The 20,215-nt window shown below is 36.3% G+C and overlaps 1 protein-coding gene across 2 annotated transcripts in view; it reads right to left on the reverse strand.

Moving 5' to 3' along the window:
- The window catches only part of LOC145690379 (ATP-binding cassette sub-family G member 1), a 220,098-nt gene that overhangs the window by 62,502 nt on the left and 137,381 nt on the right, over positions 1-20,215 (reverse strand). For both annotated transcript variants that reach the window (XM_081765210.1, XM_081765209.1), the window contains exon 4: positions 10,809-10,954. In XM_081765210.1, coding sequence (XP_081621336.1) covers positions 10,809-10,954 — 146 coding nt within the window. The remainder of the gene's footprint in view (positions 1-10,808; positions 10,955-20,215) is intronic.

Here is a 20,215-nt window from a genome sequence, read left to right on the forward strand (position 1 = left end):
TATAAAGCTACCCAGTCCTACACAAGATCTGTATGATCGCATCTCCTTTCCTCACATCCTGTACCACATTGAAAAGCTTCGACTTTCCTACATCACCAATAGACTGGCTCAGAAGCATCCCCTTTTCCTTGATATTCTACACAGTGATATCGATTATGCTCCACAACATCCTCTTCGGCACCCGCCACTCTCCCTCCTCTTTACTTTATATCGTTATTCACTCCCACCAAATCATCCAGATCAAGACATCGCAGCTGCCTTTGCCATTCATTCAGATTCGCACTACATCTTTCCATCATACGCACAGTAATCCATCTCTTCTAACAGGGCTCATTGTGTCTCTCATCATGATCCTGAGCAGCCCCAGGATCGGAAGATAACATGCATTCGTCTAACTAACCCTTCCCTTTACTGTGTTGTGGCGTTCAGTGCACCTCACTCTCATCTCCATCTCATCACCCATCCTAATGATTATGGCTAAAGGCCATAATGTCTACTATGATACTTCAATAGTATATAATTTATGATCAATAAAGTTAATAGAAATTATTAAATCACTTAGACCATCCCAGCTGCCTCCTTTCTATATTAATATTCCTTCTCTTCCCGAGAAAAGGGCGTAACCCTTGTAAGGGGCTAGCATGCCTTCAGCATGTTAGCATTGGAAAAAAAAAAAAAAATGCGCACGTAATTGGGGATTTCAGTGTTAGTCATTTCTAGACCTGTATGTGAGAGGTGTTTTTATTTTTAGGAGGAGCATGTAATAGGTAATTTAAGCCTGTGCTCCTAAAGTCAAGTTGGAATTTATTCAAGGATCTTTATTATTGTTTATGCTAATGTGTACAACAATTGCATAGTACAGTGATGCCAATTGACGGGAAATTTCCCTTGGCGCAGGGAAATTTTGAGTAAATTTTGGAGAAAAGGGAAAATGCTTGTAATCTCTCAATATGGCAGGGAAATTTGAACCTCTCTTCAATCATTTATAGATTGAATGTATTTACGTATGTGATTAATCTCATTAAAATTCAGTATATATTCAACGTCGTATTTATTCCAAACATAATCCGTTGCACATAATTCATATAAATTCTCACAAGTTATCTTGCTTTGCATTCGTTAATATTTATCAACATTTCACATCGATCAACATATTCAATTAAATTCGAAACATTACAACAATGCTTATTTAAAATCTTTTATCAAAATTAACCTTCCCATTGTTGAATTGAATGCAATGCAATAAGATGAAATATTTCTCAATTAAATAATCACTCCAACTATTATAACCAGGGGTGCCCACAAGGGGGGGGGCTATGACGCAAACTGCGTCATTGAAATATTTGGGGGGGTTGAAAATCTATATAAATATGTTTGAGGGAGTGTAAAAATTAATCGAAAAGATTTTTTTTTCATGGAAGAACACTTACGGATAGATAATTGAGGGGGGGTGCGTCATGGACATGAGGGGGGGTGGGCACCACTGTTATAACAGTTTGGTTTTCCCAATCAGAAGATATTTTTCCCAACCAGAAAATTGATTGTGAAGAGGATTCATCGATGTAAGGGAAGAAAATCTGCGTGTCGTGAATGTAAATATGTATATATGGGCGAATACTGGGTCATTAGTGTGTGTGTGTTTGTGCAAGTTTACAAATTTTCTGGTAACTGTGCGCACAGAATTATAAATTCTTAAGAATTCCGCATCTCTAAACTCTGTATTGTGCTTACGAACATTCCTCGTGTACAGCCAAAGACAAATCTTTGAGTTTTACGTCCCACGGTTATGCCGGTTAGGCTAAAGGAGACGGTGATGGTGAGTAATGAATGAAATGGTGGAATGAAGAAAGTGGGAGGAAACGGGAGAACCCCGAGAAAACCCACGCACACGGTGTTTGTCCACCACAAAGTTCACTTGGCGGGGGCTGGGATCGAACCCGGGACCCCTAACACCAGAGGTGAATGCTCTACCACTGAGCCACCGCGGCCCCACAGCCAAAGACAGTAGCAGCTAGAGTTTTCTTTGTAACTGTTCGTATTCGTTTCAGTAAATATGGGAGTGCTGTTCTTAAGTACCAAATATATACTTAATATTTTCTTTGTATCTTAGGTTACATTAATATTAAAATCTATCATGATATCTAGGATAAAAATTAAATTTATATAATATTTATTTTATATTCTTTATGATTTATTTAGGTTGTCCGTCCTGACCGAGGTATTTATAGGGTTTTTCCGCAGTCACACCAGGCAAATGCAGATATTGCACCTTTAACATAGGTCTTACCCTACACCTTTCCATATTCTTCCCCCTCCTCTATCGCGACGCCTTAGATACCTAAACAACAAATCAAGTTCAAATTCTGCGTAAGCTCAAAGGAAGGCTGTCAGGTATCTGCTTGTATGTGGTTATAAGATTGGGGTGAGGGGGTGGAAGCGAAAACGATTAAAAATACGTTTACTAAATACAGTACTGAACGGTTTGGATGAAGGGAAATTTTGCCCGGAAAAGGGAAATTCTGAAGCTTGTGAAGGAATTGGCATCACTGGCATAGTATCCCAAGTCCACTCGTTTCCTTCGTATTTTGCGTTCTTTTTATGTTAGCATCTATGTTTCAGGGGTGCCCACAAAGGGGGGCTATGACGCAAACTGCGTCATTGAAATATTTGGGGGGGGTAAAAATCTATATAAATATGTTCGAGGGTGTGTAAAAATTAATCGAAAAGATTTTTTTTTTTTCATGGAAGAACACTTACGGATTGACGATTGAGGGGGGGTGCGTCATGGACATGAGGGGGGCACCACTGTATGTTTTAAGGGTTATTCACTTGCATAAGGCGTAAATCAAAATCGAAAGCTATTTTTTTAAAATACAAAATAATTTCAGGTCAACAGAATAACATGCCAAGGATAATCTTCTTGTCTTTCTTCTACAAATCACAAAAGTACTCCGGTGGACTTGGGATGTTCTGCAATTCAGGTCTTCAGTTATCTACTGTAATCATAGGGTTATTTTATTATCATTCACTATACGATAGCCGATGTATGATAATAGGAAGATAGCCTATATGATAATTTAACAGTTTCTGGTAAGGTGTAGATGTGATTCTGGAGGAATTCGAAATTCGAAAGAAATTTCAATTTATTGTGTGAAAAACAATAAGAATTTGGAAAATTGTGACAAAATATCTCAAAACATTGCAAAGGCGACCAATCTCTCGAGGAGAAAAATAATTCAGGCGAATGAACGTTAACAGTTTAGTAATTTAAATATTTCACATTACAATGTTAGTTTCCTTTTAAGTTTATCGCACACTAAGAACATAAACCAATTTACTTACTTACGCGTGATTATTAGGAATAAGGATTTAGATTTCTGGGCTTTCGGCATCTACAGTATGACTATTTAGCCCGTCACGTGTAAAGGATGAGGATGACGTCCTTCGGCGAGCACACTATCAGAGAAAAGGGAAGGAAGAAAGGATTGAGGGAGGAAGGAATAGATGTTAAATTCCACCCTGACATTTGCCTTTTCTGAGTGAGGAAAACAGGAAAATCTCGTTCAGGATGGCTGGCATGAAAAAGCTTTTTACACTTTTTCGACCGAGTGCGCAATACGCGTGACCAGGGCCGGATCTAGGGGGGTCACTTCGGGGCATTTGCCCCGGGGCGAAGCTGGTTGAGAGTATGTAGGGGGCGCCATTTCGATGCAAAATTGGGAGGAAGGAGGGCAGATATACGTCTTTGCCCCGGGCGCAATATTTTTTAGATCCGGCCCTGCGCGTGACTAGATAATTGGTTGCTCAGAGCGTTCTGGTTTAACGTAAATTTTGAAGAACGATGCGATATGAGACAAAACATACTGTAACATTGCTTCGAGCCACTACTAATACTTCTACTCCGAGCCAATGATGCCGCCTGTAGTCAAACGAGGGTCCACGTTTACAAAAAAACGCGAGTTATTTACTCGATCAGAAATGGGTAGTTACTAGCTACTTTATGTGTATATCTAAGCCTTCACAAGTAAACGTAAAAAAGTATTGAAGAAAAAACACTGAATATTTTATTTCGATAAACTGGTAAATGATTGAACTTAAATCTTGTTTTCTGTACAAATTGTTAAATATAATTTTAGCTTAAACATTCGTGTTAATTTCCTCTGAATAATAATAATAATAATAATAATAATAATAATAATAATAATAATAATAATAATAATAATAATAATAATAATAGATATTGAGATGGAATACAAAAGATATAATGTTACGACAAAACGATAATTTTAAAGTCCTACGGTAATATCTTCTGATTACGTTGGCAACAAATGCATTGGAGTGAGCTGTGCAGTGGAACTACTTCGGTGTCATTTCGGTCGGATTAAGATCACCCTGTTGATTTCAAATTGTAGAATTATACGCTGTAGAGAAGTTAAGTGTAGAGAAGTCTTTTCAAACAGTTTGAATATACTTTATGGCAAGACTAAATTCAGCGTCCCGAGAACAGGTTTCAAGTATTGAAACAATACAAATAAAGCAGGGATGCAAATAACCACTCGCCCGGGTTCATTGGTGCGGGCGTGATTTTAATACCACTATTATTAATTTCAAACTGTAAAGATTGGGATGTGGGATAGTAAAATGTTGTTGCTTATTTGAATTCTTGCAATAAAGCCACGATTAGACCCGCGGAATTGGGTGGCAAGCGCACCGCGGACAATCAAAATCGCGGATAACCCGTAAAAAGACTAAAAATGAGGTGCAAACACGAAAAAAATAAAACAATATTGTACAATTAAAAAAAAGTATGTTTTGTTGTTTGTATTGCTCGGGTCGTCCAAGTGAGTGATCAGAGAATGTGAAAGCCATGATCAAAACAAAAGAGTAAGAAACTGCCACTCATCCACAAATTCCGAGAACGCCTATAGAATTACAATACACAGAGGCGTATTTAGGGGGAGGGCTTCTGGGTTTAAGCCCCCCCCCGAAATCTTACTTACTACAATAAAGGATATAAAATATCTTGCAGAATTTTCACATTTTCAGGCAAAGCCCCCCCCGAAAGTTAGCAAACCCCCCCGAAACAAAATCGTAAATACGCCACTGACAATACATAATAAACCTCTCAGTAATTTTGGACCTTCGCACTGTAGGACCCATTGTATTTTCACGGTTGTTGGCTTGGATTATTATTATTATTATTATTATTATTATTATTATTATTATTATTATTATTATTATTATTATTATTATTATTATAGATTCGTAATTAACCCTCCAATGGTCGCTCGCGGACTCTCACTTAGCTGTGAACAGTGAATACTGTACAGTATAATTCACTACCACGCAAATCACTTTTCCCAATTCTCAGCTTCTGCTTATCAGAGTAAAGTTGCACTTTGAAACCTTCATTATTGTTGGAAATATTGATTTTTTACCGTACAATGCTCTATTTTTATAATTTAGAACATACAGTATTTTTTTTTTTTGTGCAGTGTCAGCCGGCAGCTACTATTAACGGAAAATAACTAAGCGCGACTGCAGCAGTTTTTTTGGGGGAGGGGGGCACTCGCAGGTAATCGTGGCTTTACTGTAGTTTAGAAGTATCCTTTCTTTCATGTTCGCAATGTTTGCAAATAAATAAAAGGGTGAGAACAGGACTTAGTAGCAATTTCAATGTGAGTTATCTTCTATGTCGTTTCTTTGCATAATTATTATGATATTTGGTAACTTCTTTGAACAAAAAGGGGAAAAACAATATTAGCAGCTATGCTCTTAGTTAAACCGCCATTATATAATATATAATGTTGTTGTCGCATAATTATGTAACAATAGTAAAGGTTAAGAAAAAGGAAAAGTGACCAGTACTTCCGATGGTCATGGAGAGGAACAAGTGGAAGACCTTCAAACAAACTGGTTAGGAGATTAGAACGCACACTCTTTTGTGGCATTCTTTTAGCAAAAAAAGAATAACGCCCTGTTTGCTCCAAGGAAACAATCTAATAGACATTTTGTACCATTATCTTTTAATGGCGCAGGAACAAAAAAAAAAAAAAAAAAACTGCACATTAGATAAGTACTGAATTGTCAACATTAAGGAAATGTATACGTACTTTATCCCTCTCTTTTTATTACATTCATAAACGCTTTGGAAATAATGTGCAATAGATTATCGTCTGTATAGGACAAACTTATGTAATATGCGGGTTATGGAAGATATCAAGGTTTCTATCTTTACAACAGAAAGAACATCAATAAACTATTAAAATCAACTGTACATCTTTTAAAAGACTATATAGTATTTCTATTAGATATATGTCTAAACAGTCTATGGTAAAAGAAAGCAGGTTTGTTACGCAAAGACATTTGGTTGATACTTTAACTATATTTCCATACTATTATATAAAAGAGTAGAAGTAAGTTATTCATTAACACCAAGGCCATATGACTAGAAGCAGAAACATGAAATTTGGACAGAAAGCTGAGTATGTCGCAGAAGCAAGGGTTAAGAAAGGATGTTCAGGAATACGTATCAAAAGGAGGGGGACAATATAATGATGAGTTCAATTTTTTCTACGAAGAATAGTGAAGCTTTCAAATCTCTTAAATTAACTGTTTTCAAAAATATTTTAGGTAACAGGAGGCAAGGAATTCACACGATATTCAAATATGCGACTACTTATTCAGAAAATGGCCAATGTAAGATTTCGCTTAAGTTAGAGATGTGAACTTCGGTTTTTGAAATCTTAATTAAAAATGAGGGAACATGTGTTGTACGTAGCGGTTTAGAAAATTCCGCTTTTTAAGAGAAAAAAAAAAAGGCGGCAGCTTCTGTAATGTTCAAATTTGCTATTCTTATTCAGAAAATGCCTAATGTAACGATTTTCGTAAGTTGGAGGTGTGAAATTTAGTTTATGAACTCTTTACTAAATATGACGGAACACCTGCTGAACAGTTTCTGAAAACTCTGTCTCTAAAGGGGTATATTCTAGGTGGTGATATCTGCAGTATTTAAATTTTCAGTTTTATGATCATTAAACATTATTCTTTCCGTGACTTCTGCTACTCTAGAAATAAAAATGGTCATCTTGTGGAACAAAATATTAAGTTGAAAGACACCCAAATCAAGAAATTCAAGTAACTTCTAAAATAATTGCGGATTTAAGATGACTCGGTTTCCGAACGATCTGTCCTTATATAGGATGCATGGAGAGCTCCTGAAGGCGTCACGTGAAGAAAAACTTGTTTTCCAACATATTTTCATTTGCTATGCAAAAAAGCAAAAATTAGTCATGGCAAAGAAATATTTCAGGTAGAAGAATGTTGTGTGAGTCTTTGAATACAGAATTAAGAAACAGATTCATAAAATGTTTAATATAAAATATTTGTGTGTTCTATGGGGGCTGCAACATGAAAACTTTGCAAAAGGAAAGAAAGAATGAAAGTTTTCGAAATGTGTTTATGAAGAGGAATGGACGAAATAAACAGAGTTGAACTGAAAAATCAAGTACGCAATTAGAAAGAGGACGAGAAGCTGGTTGGACGTTGATTAAGAAGGAGCTGTCATGTTCGTTAGGAACGTGATTGAAGTTTGATGGAAATGAAAAGAGGGAATGGACCAAAGAGGTTAAAACCACGCAACAACTAATGAATGTGGGCAAAATCAAAACAAAATTCTTACAACAAAACGAAGAAGTTAGCTAAAGACCGTGGTTCACGGAAGCTTCATACTTTGTGGTAAATAACCTGTCAGTAAGCTTCTCAGTTCGTGGCAAGTAACTTGCCAGTAAACTTCTCAATTTGTAGTAAGTAAAACCTGCCAGTAAGTTTCTCAGTTTGTGGTAAGTAACTTGCCAGGAAGCTTCTCAGTTTGTGGTAAGTAACTTGCCAGGAAGCTTCTCAGTTCGTGGTAAGTAACTTGCCAGTAAACTTCTCAATTTGTAGTAAGTAAAGCCTGCCAGTAAGCTTCTCAGTTTGTGGTAAGTTACCTGCCAATAATAGCAGAATGCTATGATGATTATTATGCTTAGACCGTCATTCTTCTGAGCATTTTATTTATTCTGTTTATACATGAGCAGATAAAGCAAACATACTCTCATAAAAAAAATGAGAGTTCTAAGCACTCATAGAATAATAAATCTTTTTTGTAACTACGAAATATTAAGAGAAGTAAGATCAATTTACTTTGTAAACAGGTTCTGCCTCCTGAAAAGATGCCTTCAAGTATTTTAATGTTATCTCGTATACATGTTATAATGAAGGAAAAACCATGTTGCTTTGGGGAAGGTAACTTGATAAAAAATTTAAGAAAGAATAAAATATAACCATCATGTTCTGTGTACAATAATGAACCGTATCTATTCTCAGCACCATCGATTCCATTGAATGGTTACCAACTTATAGAAAATAAGCATATTTTGAATCAAAAAATTGTTATTTTGATATACTTCTTTTTAATTCAGTAACTACCATTATCTATATATTTTGTAACTAATATAGAATTTTAAAAGTTTGAAATATAAAAGCATGAGTTGAAGTTAAAGGGCTCAAGGCAGTGGCGTAGGGAAGGGGGGCCCAGAGGGGCCGCCCCCTTCAAAGAGATCCGACAAAGTACTTTGGTACTTTGATGTTTGTATTTTTTATATATTTTTATGTTTATATATTTTTTGTTTGTAATTTTTCTATATGTACCTATAACAGCACTTGCCCCCCCCCCCCAAACACACATCCTGGCTACGCTACTGACTCAAGGGTTAAATGGAAGTAGCAGATACAATATACTTGGATCACTGGTAGTACCTAGACGTAGACAGCATCACGCACTGGTCACCTTTTGACCACCAGGTTTGACCAGGTATCTAGGGATGCGCACGAGACGAGTCGAGACAGGATTTTCCTGACAAAATTCGAGTCGAGACACGGCTCTTCCAATAGAGAAATATACATTTTTCGAGTCGAGACATCACTTTTACAGCACATTTTCGAGTCGAGACAGCCACAAATCTTGTCTCGTGCGCATCCCTACAGGTATCCATTTTTCAGAGAATGCTCGAACCACTAAGATGCACTGGAATGACAGTAGAACGAGAAAAAAAGAACACTCTTCTCCTACCAGCGGTCGATCTTGGGTTACTCACTTGGTAAGTAGGCGTTTTACCGACTGCGCCACTGCGACTCTGTATAAAAATATTACATCATATAATTTGGCATTTACACATTAGTCTGTAGTCTTTACAATTTTTAAATGTTGTAATTTCAACAAGTTTATTATTTAAAAAAGTTATGGCAGATTTCTTATTATTTTCTCCCTTTCACCTAAACGTCCATGCTGCCTCTCTCCTTCCTGGAAAATTATTGGAGGCGACATAGTTTTGCACGGAAAATCTTTCACTTTAATGTCCCACGATTACACTCTTGAGACTAAAGGAGACGAACGGTTAAGAGTCTTCATCCCGGCGAAATTAAAATACCGCTATTTTTACAGTAATTATGTGATATCTTCAAATAGATAAAAGATAATTGAAATACGGAACAAGAGCGCCCTAGACAATATTATTTTGCGTGAGGTACCGTTATCACAAGTCACCTAACGGCTTTCCGTTTTCAGCTGTTTAGAAACGCGAAAATAAATGCCGATTTTCAAAATGGCTCGAAATCGAAAGCAGATAAGTGAGTCGTGATATCAGTTTCTCATGTAAAATAATATTGTCTAGGGCGCTCTTGTTCCACATTTCGATTATCTATTATCTATTTGAAGATATCACATAATTTCTGTAAAATTAGCGGTATTTTAATTTCGTCGGGATGAAGACTCTTAAGACAAGTGAATTATGATGGAAGAATTGGTGGAATGAGGATGTGGAAGAAATGGAAGTGCCTGAGAAAACCCACGGACACGATGTTGTCCACCACAAACTCTACCGGGGATTAGTGTTCCAGTGAATGATTTGTACTGTACGAGGTGATTTGGAACAATGGTCTGTGACTGAATCTGTCGCAACTAGCGTTTCTTTCAGGGAGATTTTATTACTCAGTCACCACCTTCCCAAAGCTACGATACGTTAAGTTATGATTGTATTATAGGGAGCTAGCTTTAATGCGAGGCTGAGGAATGCAGAGTTGATTGGCAGGTTCCCCACCCCGTCGCCAAGAAACGGTCACTCGACGGTCCTGGGCAGGGTTGCCAGTGCGTTGTGAAAAAATTCAGCTAATACTCACTTAATTCAAAGAGTTTATGCAATTATGCAATACCTATCGAAGATCCCTGTATACGTGGACACACGCAAATTAGGCTGTTATAACAAATGCTTCAGTTTTTTCTCCTTCCCTTCTTCGTCGCACTGCACTATGGCCTTCCTTATTACTTCTCTAGCTCCGCTGTGTATAGTTTGTCCTCTCTTACGCTGTGAAGCCATTGTCAAATGAATAATAAGCAACAAAACCGCAACCACAACAGCACACAACAAATAACCATCTCACACTAACTCTTCAGAATGGCATTCATGTGACAAATTTTTAACCCTGGCAACGCTGACATATAAAAGAAGGGTAAGGGAGTATTGCAAGAGTATTGTTGAAATTTTTCCCCCTTTACCTCAGCCCCCGCTGGTAAACAAGCTAGCTCCCTATAATACGTATGTCATGTCTTGTAGCAAATAATCTCCAAGTATAGCCTCTAATTTTGATTTTGTCCCCAAGCGCACAAAATCAAGCATTTCTATCCAAGGTGTTGATTATAAGGACGGAAACAAGATCAATGATGAATTTCAATAGTTGAACAATAAAATGATAATTAAAAATGTACTTACGTTGTTGGTTCGTCAAGAAACATGACAAGTGGGTTGTTGATTAATTCTAATGCAATGGATAGTCTCTTCTTTTCACCACCAGATAGCGCTGATGCTCTTGTCATCTTGTTCTCCAGTAATCCTAATGTGTCTAGGATGTCATCTATCTATTGAACGAAAAATGTAAATAATATCAGAATTTGTAAATAATATTTGTTCATTTACAACGAGTAGTATCTCTACAGATAAAAATCATTATATATATATATATATATATATATATATATATATATATATATATATATATATATATAAATTTATATATATATATATATATATATATATATATATATATATATATATATATATATATATATATAAATTTATATATATATATATATATATATATATATATATAAATTTATATATATATATATATATATATATATATATATATATATATATATATATATATATAAATTTATATATATGTAAAACTACATGAGCTGACATAAATTATTGAGCACTTCCTGTACGGCTACAATGATTAAATTTGGCATGATTGTAGCTTTCCGGAACTAACCGACAGGAAAATTCCCAAAAGTGAATATTTTTAACTTTTAGGGGGTCTAAAGAGGGGATGAAGAATTTCTCCATGTTATTTAAGTGGGCCTCTCTTTGGACCTATAATCTCATGTGTTAGGTACTTAGAATTGGAATAAAAAGTTGAAATTCGGTATGCTTGTACGTTTTTGTTAGCACTACCTAAGTAAATCCGTAAAAATAAAAAATCCTAACTTTAGAGTGGTTTTATAGGGAACTGAAAAATCTTTCCCATGTTATTTATATCGGACATCTTTTACACTTCCAAATTATTGAGCACTTCCTGTAGGGCTACAATGATTAAATTTGACATAACTGTAGATTTTTTCGACAAACCCACAGGAAAATTGCCAAAAGTGAATATTTTTAATTTTTAGACGTCTAAAGAGGGGATGAAGAATTTCCCTATGTTATTTAAATGGGCCTTTGCTGGATCTATAATCTCATGTTTTAGGTACTTAGAATTGGAATAAAAACTTGAAATTCGGTATGCTTGTACGTTTTCATTAGCGTTACCTGAGTTAATCATCAGAAATAAACATTTCGAACCATAGAGTAGTTTTATAGGGAACTGAAAAATCTTTCCCATGTTATTTATATGGGACGTCTTCTACATCCCAAAATGTTTAGGCACTTTCGGCAGGGTTAGAATCATGAAATTTGGCACGATTATAACCTTCCAAATCTAACCAACAGGAAAATTGCCAAAAGTGAATATTTTAATTTTTTTAGGGGTCTAAAGGGGGATGAAGAAATTCCCATGCTATTTAAATGGACGTTTTCTTGGGATACAAAATCTTATCTTTTAGATAGTTGAAATAGGAAAAGAAACTATAGAATTATGGGTTCAAAACGTGCGAGGCCGTAGGCGGAGCAAACTCGGGGGTCTGGAGCTCCGTCCCCAGCTAGCCAAAGGCTAGTTTATTATATAAAACTCCAAACAGATCTTCCTAGTTAGTGTATCAACAAGATTAAATCATTTTTCAACTATAATCATATCAAAAGGATTGGAAATGAAAGTTACAGAAATTTCGGATTTACAATGAGCCTTGAATGTGAATTTAAGAACAATAACGCGTTTAAAGTTCTGTATGCTGGATAGAGTACAGTATTACAGATATAGTCCAAAACTTGAATAAGTGTCGATAATTTGGGACCATAATGAACAAAAATTTGTAGAATTAATTCAACCTAATTTTCCGTTATTTAATACACAAGGATACATAAACCTATCATCGATATGAAAGATATTTCAACTTAGACCTATATTAAACCAGTTCACGGGATGTTTTGGAACCTGTTCATGGGATGCTAACCAATAACGACGGCACCGTTTAGCTTCCTACAGGCCCCACTTCTCATCACATGTCAACACCCTGTCCAGAAATGGCTCCTTCCTCAGACGAGACAGCAAAGAAACACAGTGTCTGCTAGCGTTGCCTTCTCAGTCGGAGTCAAATCATGTGGGACTCATCGAACCAACTTGTAGTGCTTTCCAAGTGGATGGAGGTGTTGCCGAATGATTTCTCAACTCACACTGAATTGTAGTCCCAGTTCATCACATGCCTGGCCACTGTTCGCCTCAATTGCTGCCTGAAGATCTTCATTTTGTACATGTGTTGGTCTTCAAGTGTTTTGTCACCGTTATTAAACTTATCAAACCATCGCTGCACTGTTCGCGTAGTCACGACATCCTGACCAAAGGTCTAGCATATCTTCTGCCCCGCTACAGCGGCGTTTGACCCTAGTCTGAACTCGTACAGCATACACGCCCTTATGACTCTCTGTGGAGGTCCAATGTTCACTCTGTCCTCACGCAAGTTTACGGTGTAACTGAATTGCGACAACTAGGTAGTATGTTGGATATACCCACACCAAGAACTGACCTTCGCGTTATCACCATTCGCATTCAACTCAAGGTGTGAGGGCCATTGGGACACAGACGTTCACAAAAAGCGACAAGACTTTCTTGGTTACCTTTTTTAAAATCGATTCAGTGCCTTAAGAAAAAAAAATACTATCTCCACCTGCAAAACCGGACCTGGTAGAAATTGACTAGTTCGAATATTTCTCGTTTCAATATTGATCTCCGTGTAGAGTAGTTTGGGTTATCTAAATGAAGCAATTTGACTTAATGAAAGTTTGGCTCAGGAATTGTTGAGTCCGTGAGTGTTGATTTAACGTTTACATAAGCTTTTTGACTCATGATAGATTTATTTAGGATATATTCATTAATCACAGTGAAACCTGTCTATGTTGGCCACCATCGGTTCCATCGAAAAGTGGCCAACTTACAGAAAGTAAGTGTGATTTGTGTATTTTTAGAATAGGATCTCTAGTATTACTTGATTGTAAAATTTTAATAAGCAGTGGCACGACAGCTACTTAAAAATAATGTATATAGAGTAATCATAAATATATACAGTACTAGAAAATATTACTATAGTATGCAAGAGCGCCGATTTATCTGTAAATTTGGGGAGGCCCATTCAGAAGCAGAGAGGTGGCCAAGTTGACAGGTTTCACTGTATTTTCTAAATCTTGCTGAACATATGGTACACGTTTTTTTATGAAGCAATCGATAATGTATGGGTATGAGATATGATTAGGTGAAAACCCAATTAACAGTTTCCCTGAATTAATAATAATAGATGAGGAAGTTTCAAGAATTTAGTCAAAAATATTTCTTTACAAAACTCTGATTATTATTATTCTCTCCTCCTTTTTTTCTTTTACCTTTTGTATGTTCTTTCTTTTTTAGTCCTATGACAGGGACTTTTATGACCTTGATCTTGAGCAAGAGTGTGCGTCATAAAACAACTTTAGAACGTCCAGATTTTCACCAGAGGCATGATGATACACGTACATTTAAAAACCTTTAAGATAGACACAAGGTAATAATTATATTGTCTTTTGCGTGTTCAAGAGAATTGGACAAAAAGATGACATTTTTCGTTAGCTTTAGAGAAAAAGAAAAAAAAATACTGTCTCCAGTGCGTGAGCAACTAAATAAAAATATTTTCTTTCTCAAGTTTTAATGAATACTGCAAATAATTGGCTGCATGCAATTTCGTGGTAGCTTTAGTCATTATGTAATAGACAACTCGCTTCTGTATTATGTCTGTGGAATGCTCAAATTGTTTCAAGTAACTTTGACTTTCGTATCTTTCCTAATACCTATCTACCATAGTGAACTGTGAAGTCATCTTTAATAAATGTCTGGTACTAGGAGATCGAAGTTTTCAAACGAGTTTTACGAAAGTCGAAACCGCTTAACTATGTAAATCACTTTATCTAACCCAAGAGTACAGATAACTACTCTATTTGATTTAAATATATATATATATATATATATATATATATATATATATATATATATATATATATATATATATATATATATATATATATATATATATATATATATATATATAGTTCTTGTCTTACAATGCTTTTCCCTAGAATCTTCCCTAAATGACACGTCTGCAGTCGAGAACTACTGGAGTGTGGAAACACTTTGCCGTATCCGACAACGATATATTCTCGGCATAAATTGCATATAATGAACATGAATATATACTGTATATATGGTGAAATTTACCACTCGAGTAAGAGAGTATTGCTTTCTTTAGAACAGACGTGTCAAACTTGCGGTCCTAGATTCATCTTTCTGCGCCCTCGGTTCATCATAAGCGGAAAAAAATATACATACGTAATTTACTTGTTTACAGACTGAATTAACATAAATTTAGAGTTACTCAACTCTAAAGCAAACATTTAGTGAACTGGATATCCCCGAATTTAGCAAATGTTTCCCTGCGTGATTCTCAGAAGCCCGCAAATTTACATCCTACTTGACTTCCATGTTCAGTAGTAGGTATCAGTGTAAACAACTTTTCTCATATTATGACAAGGAAAAAGACGCCCTAGTGATACCCAGTTTATAGACATTCATCTGACCTCCGCTAGTGGGAGCAGCATGTCTCCAGACATTCAAAAGTTGGTTGGTTGCAAGACAAAAAAAAAAAAAAAAAAAAAAAAAAAAAAAAAAAGCATGATGATGGGAAAGAAACACTGACAATCCACCTACTAGGCCTACCAGATATTTGTTTTTGTATATTTTTAAAAGAGTTACAGTATTATGTAAGATATGTATTTACTAATTTTTAAAAATACAACATTAATAATGATGTTTTTCCTTCCAGCCCATACATTGATAACTGTTTGGCCTACTAGACATATTGGATTTGACATGCCTGCTTCAGAACAATCATTTCCAACCAGCCGATATAAGTATAATGTCAGAGCAATCTTCACTCTCGGAGGAGCAGCAAAGAGAACCAAGGGCGACAAAGTACTCGTCGTCCGGCAAGTATCCTAGAGCAATGTTGGCAGTATATAACCAGATATTGTTTCCATGAGTTTCATCGAGGTTTTTCGTTTCCTCCCACATTTCCATACCACCAATTATTTTATAATAATTCACTTTCATTAATCACTCATCTTCTTTAGCTTAAAGGGAATAGGCGTAAGATGTTACAGTAGAAATTTAGCTTCATACAAATTTTCATTTGCAACGCAAAATTTGCGTTGCAGCTTGCAATAATCAGTGTTACATATTAATTTTGTGAATTATCGATAGACACAATTTTTACGTTTTGGTCATTTATCTTCCACAGCTTTCTTTCATAGACTCATCATCAGAATTTTAAATATTTTGTGCATTGTGATTGGAAATTAGACGACACTGGATTTATCGAACCAAGCCATACTAAACTGTCATGCCATGGAAGTATACATTCACTCATTACTACGTATAAACAAAATCGAAACCAATAACGGGATATAATTTTAAGATAAAAAAAAGAATAGAAATTTAAAGATTTACAATAGAAAGGAAACAGTTCTCGTATTTTTATAATGTAATTATTTTTGTCCTATCTGATGCAAAATATTGTATAACGCTTGGTACAAAAAACACAGACTACTTAACATTGTTGCGAAACATTGTAACTATGAAAAATTATAATATGAGATGTGTTTTGTAGTCACGGAATTATGTGGCTGTTGAAGGCTTTTAAAGAAGTGCCATAGAAAAAAAGAATAATATTACTTCATAATTGTAACTGTGATTATGTAATGGATGCTTTCACGGAAGTTGATAGAGAAAGATGCAACAGGACGGCGACCGTATACATACAAGAGTTTCGAATTCATATTTAATACATTTTTGCTCTTTGATACATTTAACATTGTGAGCAATTTATAATCGTAAGTGAAGTTTTATAATATTTAGATCAAATGAACCATACGCAGCACCAATGCAATCCTTAATTTACGTAGTATAGCTTATTTTAGCCTACTTCTTTGAATTTAGAATTTAATATAGGCAGATTTGTACTTACGTCCGTACACTTTGCTTGCAGCTTGTGCTGTAATTAATGCAGGTTTATTTAACGCAATTTTCTAGATAGAACTTCAAAAATGCAATTTTTAATATTTAACAGTTCTTATGATTTTTATTTTTTTGACCTTAGTGGACTTGGACAACTTTTGTTGTTACTCATTAGTGGTTGAGAAGAAAGAAGACTGTTGAGTCTTTCTGTGCAAAAAATATCATGTTGGTCGGCACTGTGGTAATTCAATGATTTGAGGTGCTGCTGTATGTATGATTAAGAAAGACAAGACGCAAGTTTCATTGTGATATACGAGACGAGATGGAGTTCTTCTAGTACAAACATGTAATATTCTGACAAGAGTCAAGGGATATAGTATACGTAAGACCGTCTGAGTTCCAGAAGAAGCTGGATGCTCATACTTTTAGGGATTATTCATTGAGTATCTACGAACTTAGAAAGGGGGTAACAAACCCACTTTCATTTACTTATCCACTGATACGAAAATAAAAAAGAACGTACCTATTTGCCCTTGTACTTTATATGCTATAGCGCATTACATTATATGCAACAAGGATTTTGGTCTGCATCATGATATAAATTTAAAAATATTTAACATTTTTCGAATCGAAATCAACAAAATTTATTCTAGAAAGTAAAAATAGAATGTTAAGCATATATAATGAAGACAACGCAATGATTTAATTTGGTAACGTATAAATATATAATATGAAGTATCCTCGCGCACGGAAGACAGGGGGTTCTCATGTATACTATTACCGAGTCAAGAAATCAGGAGCGTCATTTGAGAAGGGCTGGGGACGGCTATTGCTTCCCCCTGAGTTTCAGAAACACATACTTTTTACAATAAATTGTATACCAATAAATTAATAATAATAATAATAAAAGTGAAACGCCTACGGCGATGAACAATCTTGTCCTCCTTCCTTTCCCTTGGGAAAATATGAAATGACGCTACTGCAAGTAATCACTGTTATAACCTTTCGTGAGAGACAACTTCAGCTTTTGTCTCTTCACAGCAACCTTATTTATGATAATAAAGATTTTAACAACTTATCCTGGAATTGGGTTTTCCTACAATTGATGAATTTACTAATGCGCTTAGTTTTACAGAAATTAGAGCTTAGAGTTATTTCATTTTCTACATACCGACATTGCAGATATTTAATCACCACACACAATATATAAAGGTAATCAAGAAAGATCTGTCGCTTTTTCACCCAACACCTTCGAACATCGATATATCACCTAAGACGTACCTGGAACATCAAAAATAGTCCCCATCAGCAAGGACGACCTTCTGCCAACGTTCTGGAAGGCCATGGATTCCATCGCGGTAGAACTTGGTGTGCCGTGAAGCGAAGAAGATATCAAATACATTTTGTACCTCTACTAGAGATTTGAACTGGCGTTCTCTAAGGTGATTGTCCAAGGAATGGAGCAGATGATAATCGAACGGGGAGTGTTGCGGATGCAATAGTATTTCCCATCCAAGGCATAGAATGCTGCCCCCGATCATCCTAGCCACGCGGGTCTTAGCGTTGTCCTGAAACAGGAGGACCCCTTTGCGATTCAGAAGTGGTGGCTTCAGAGTTTTGAGTTTTTCTTGAACACGACTCAACTGCTGACAAGTTGCATTGATGCTCTGATCAGCTGCTAGCAGTTCCCGATGCACAATGCCGCGAGCAGTGCACCAAACATACAGGAGGACATTTTTCTGGTGCAATGCTGGTTTCGACTATTTTGGAACCGGTTCATGGGATGTTAACCAATGGTGACTGCGCCGTGCAGCTTCCTACAGGATCCACTTCTTATAATATGTCAACACTCTATCCAGAAATGGCACCTTCCTCAGACGAGACAGTAAAGAAACACACGTGTCTTTTCGCGTTGCCCTCTGGCCCGGAGTCAAATAATGTGGAACCCATCGACCCAACTTGTAGTGCTGCCCAAGTTGATGGAGGTGCTGCCGAATGGTGTCTCCACTCACACGGAATTTTAGTCCTAGTTCCTCACATGTCTGGCCACTGTTCGCCTCAATTGCTGCCTGAAGATCTTTATTTTGTTTATGTGTTGGTCTTTCGGCACGTAGTGCGTCTTTGAGGGTTTTGTCACCGTCCTTAAACTTGTTAAACCACCGCTGCACTCTCCAGGTAGTCACGATACCTTCACCAAAGGCCAGGCATATCTTCCGCCCCGCTGCAGCGGCGTTTGACCCCAGTTTGAACTCGTACAATATACGCCCTTATGACGATCTGTGGAGGTTCCATGTTCACTCTGTCCTCACGCAAGTTTACGTTGTAACTGAACTGCGACAACCAGATAGTATGTTGGTTATGCCCACACCAAAAACTGATCGCCTTATCTCCATTCGCATTCAACTTACGGTGTGAGGGCCAACTGAACACAGAAGTTCACAAAAAGCGACAGAACTTTCTTGGTTACCTTTATAGAACAGTAAAATGTGAAACTGGAGCCGAGGCAAAAAGATTTTAAAGTTTTAAGATTATAAGGAGATTAAGATTACTTTCAAGTAATTCAGGCTTTTGTTATACTGTTTTATGTTGATAGAAAATTCAGGATATAGCAGAAAGATTATTAAGTCATGAATCAATCATGAAAAATCTATCTCGTTTCGTTTTATGGTCAACTTATGGACTTTCGTGGGCAAATTTTAGCCCTGATCCAAAATGATGGAATTCGCGGTGAGCCGTAATATACTTTTTGTCTACTCTGAAAAAGCTCTCAATATTCATCGCCAGTTGACAGATGTTCGTGAGGACTGCACTTGCTGACTGGATTGTGCAGCGTGGGGTTAACTGAAGATCTGAGAAGGTCCAGCTGCCAAATTTGTATAACCGCTGCAGAAAATAATCGTGTTGAGACCCTAATTCACAGAGGACAGAAAGCTAACATTCGAGGATATATGTGACCTCATGGATTCTCTTATAGCACCATGTAAAAAATATATGACAGCTCACTTGTCCAGGCAGTTCGCGTTGAGTCTCTGGACAGCTGAAGGCTTCCTACATGAATTTTGCCAATAATATTCTGATAAGGAAACTGTTGTAGTTTGTTATCACAATGATGAAACGTTTATTGTCCTCTTTAATCCCGAGACTAAAAGGTAGTCGAGATAGTGAAAATACCCTCTTCATCTTCACTCCAAAAATATCCACCAGATTCCTTCGAATGAGAAAGATCTTTATGCCATGTTCTGGGACAGGAACAATACATCCATTCGTCGATCCCAATTCTCATTCACTTCTTACAGGATATGAAAATCAAAGTGATTTCTCATCCATCCTACTCCCCTGATCTATCCCACAATGGCTTCTGGCAATTTACAAAACTGACTGATTCAATGCGAATCTGATGTTTTAAGTGCAGAAATACCATTTTCCAGTC

The sequence above is a fragment of the Thermobia domestica genome, chromosome 7, assembly GCF_964235325.1.
Source record: "Thermobia domestica chromosome 7, izTheDome1.hap1.1, whole genome shotgun sequence".
NCBI classification, from domain to species: Eukaryota; Metazoa; Arthropoda; class Insecta; order Zygentoma; family Lepismatidae; genus Thermobia; species Thermobia domestica.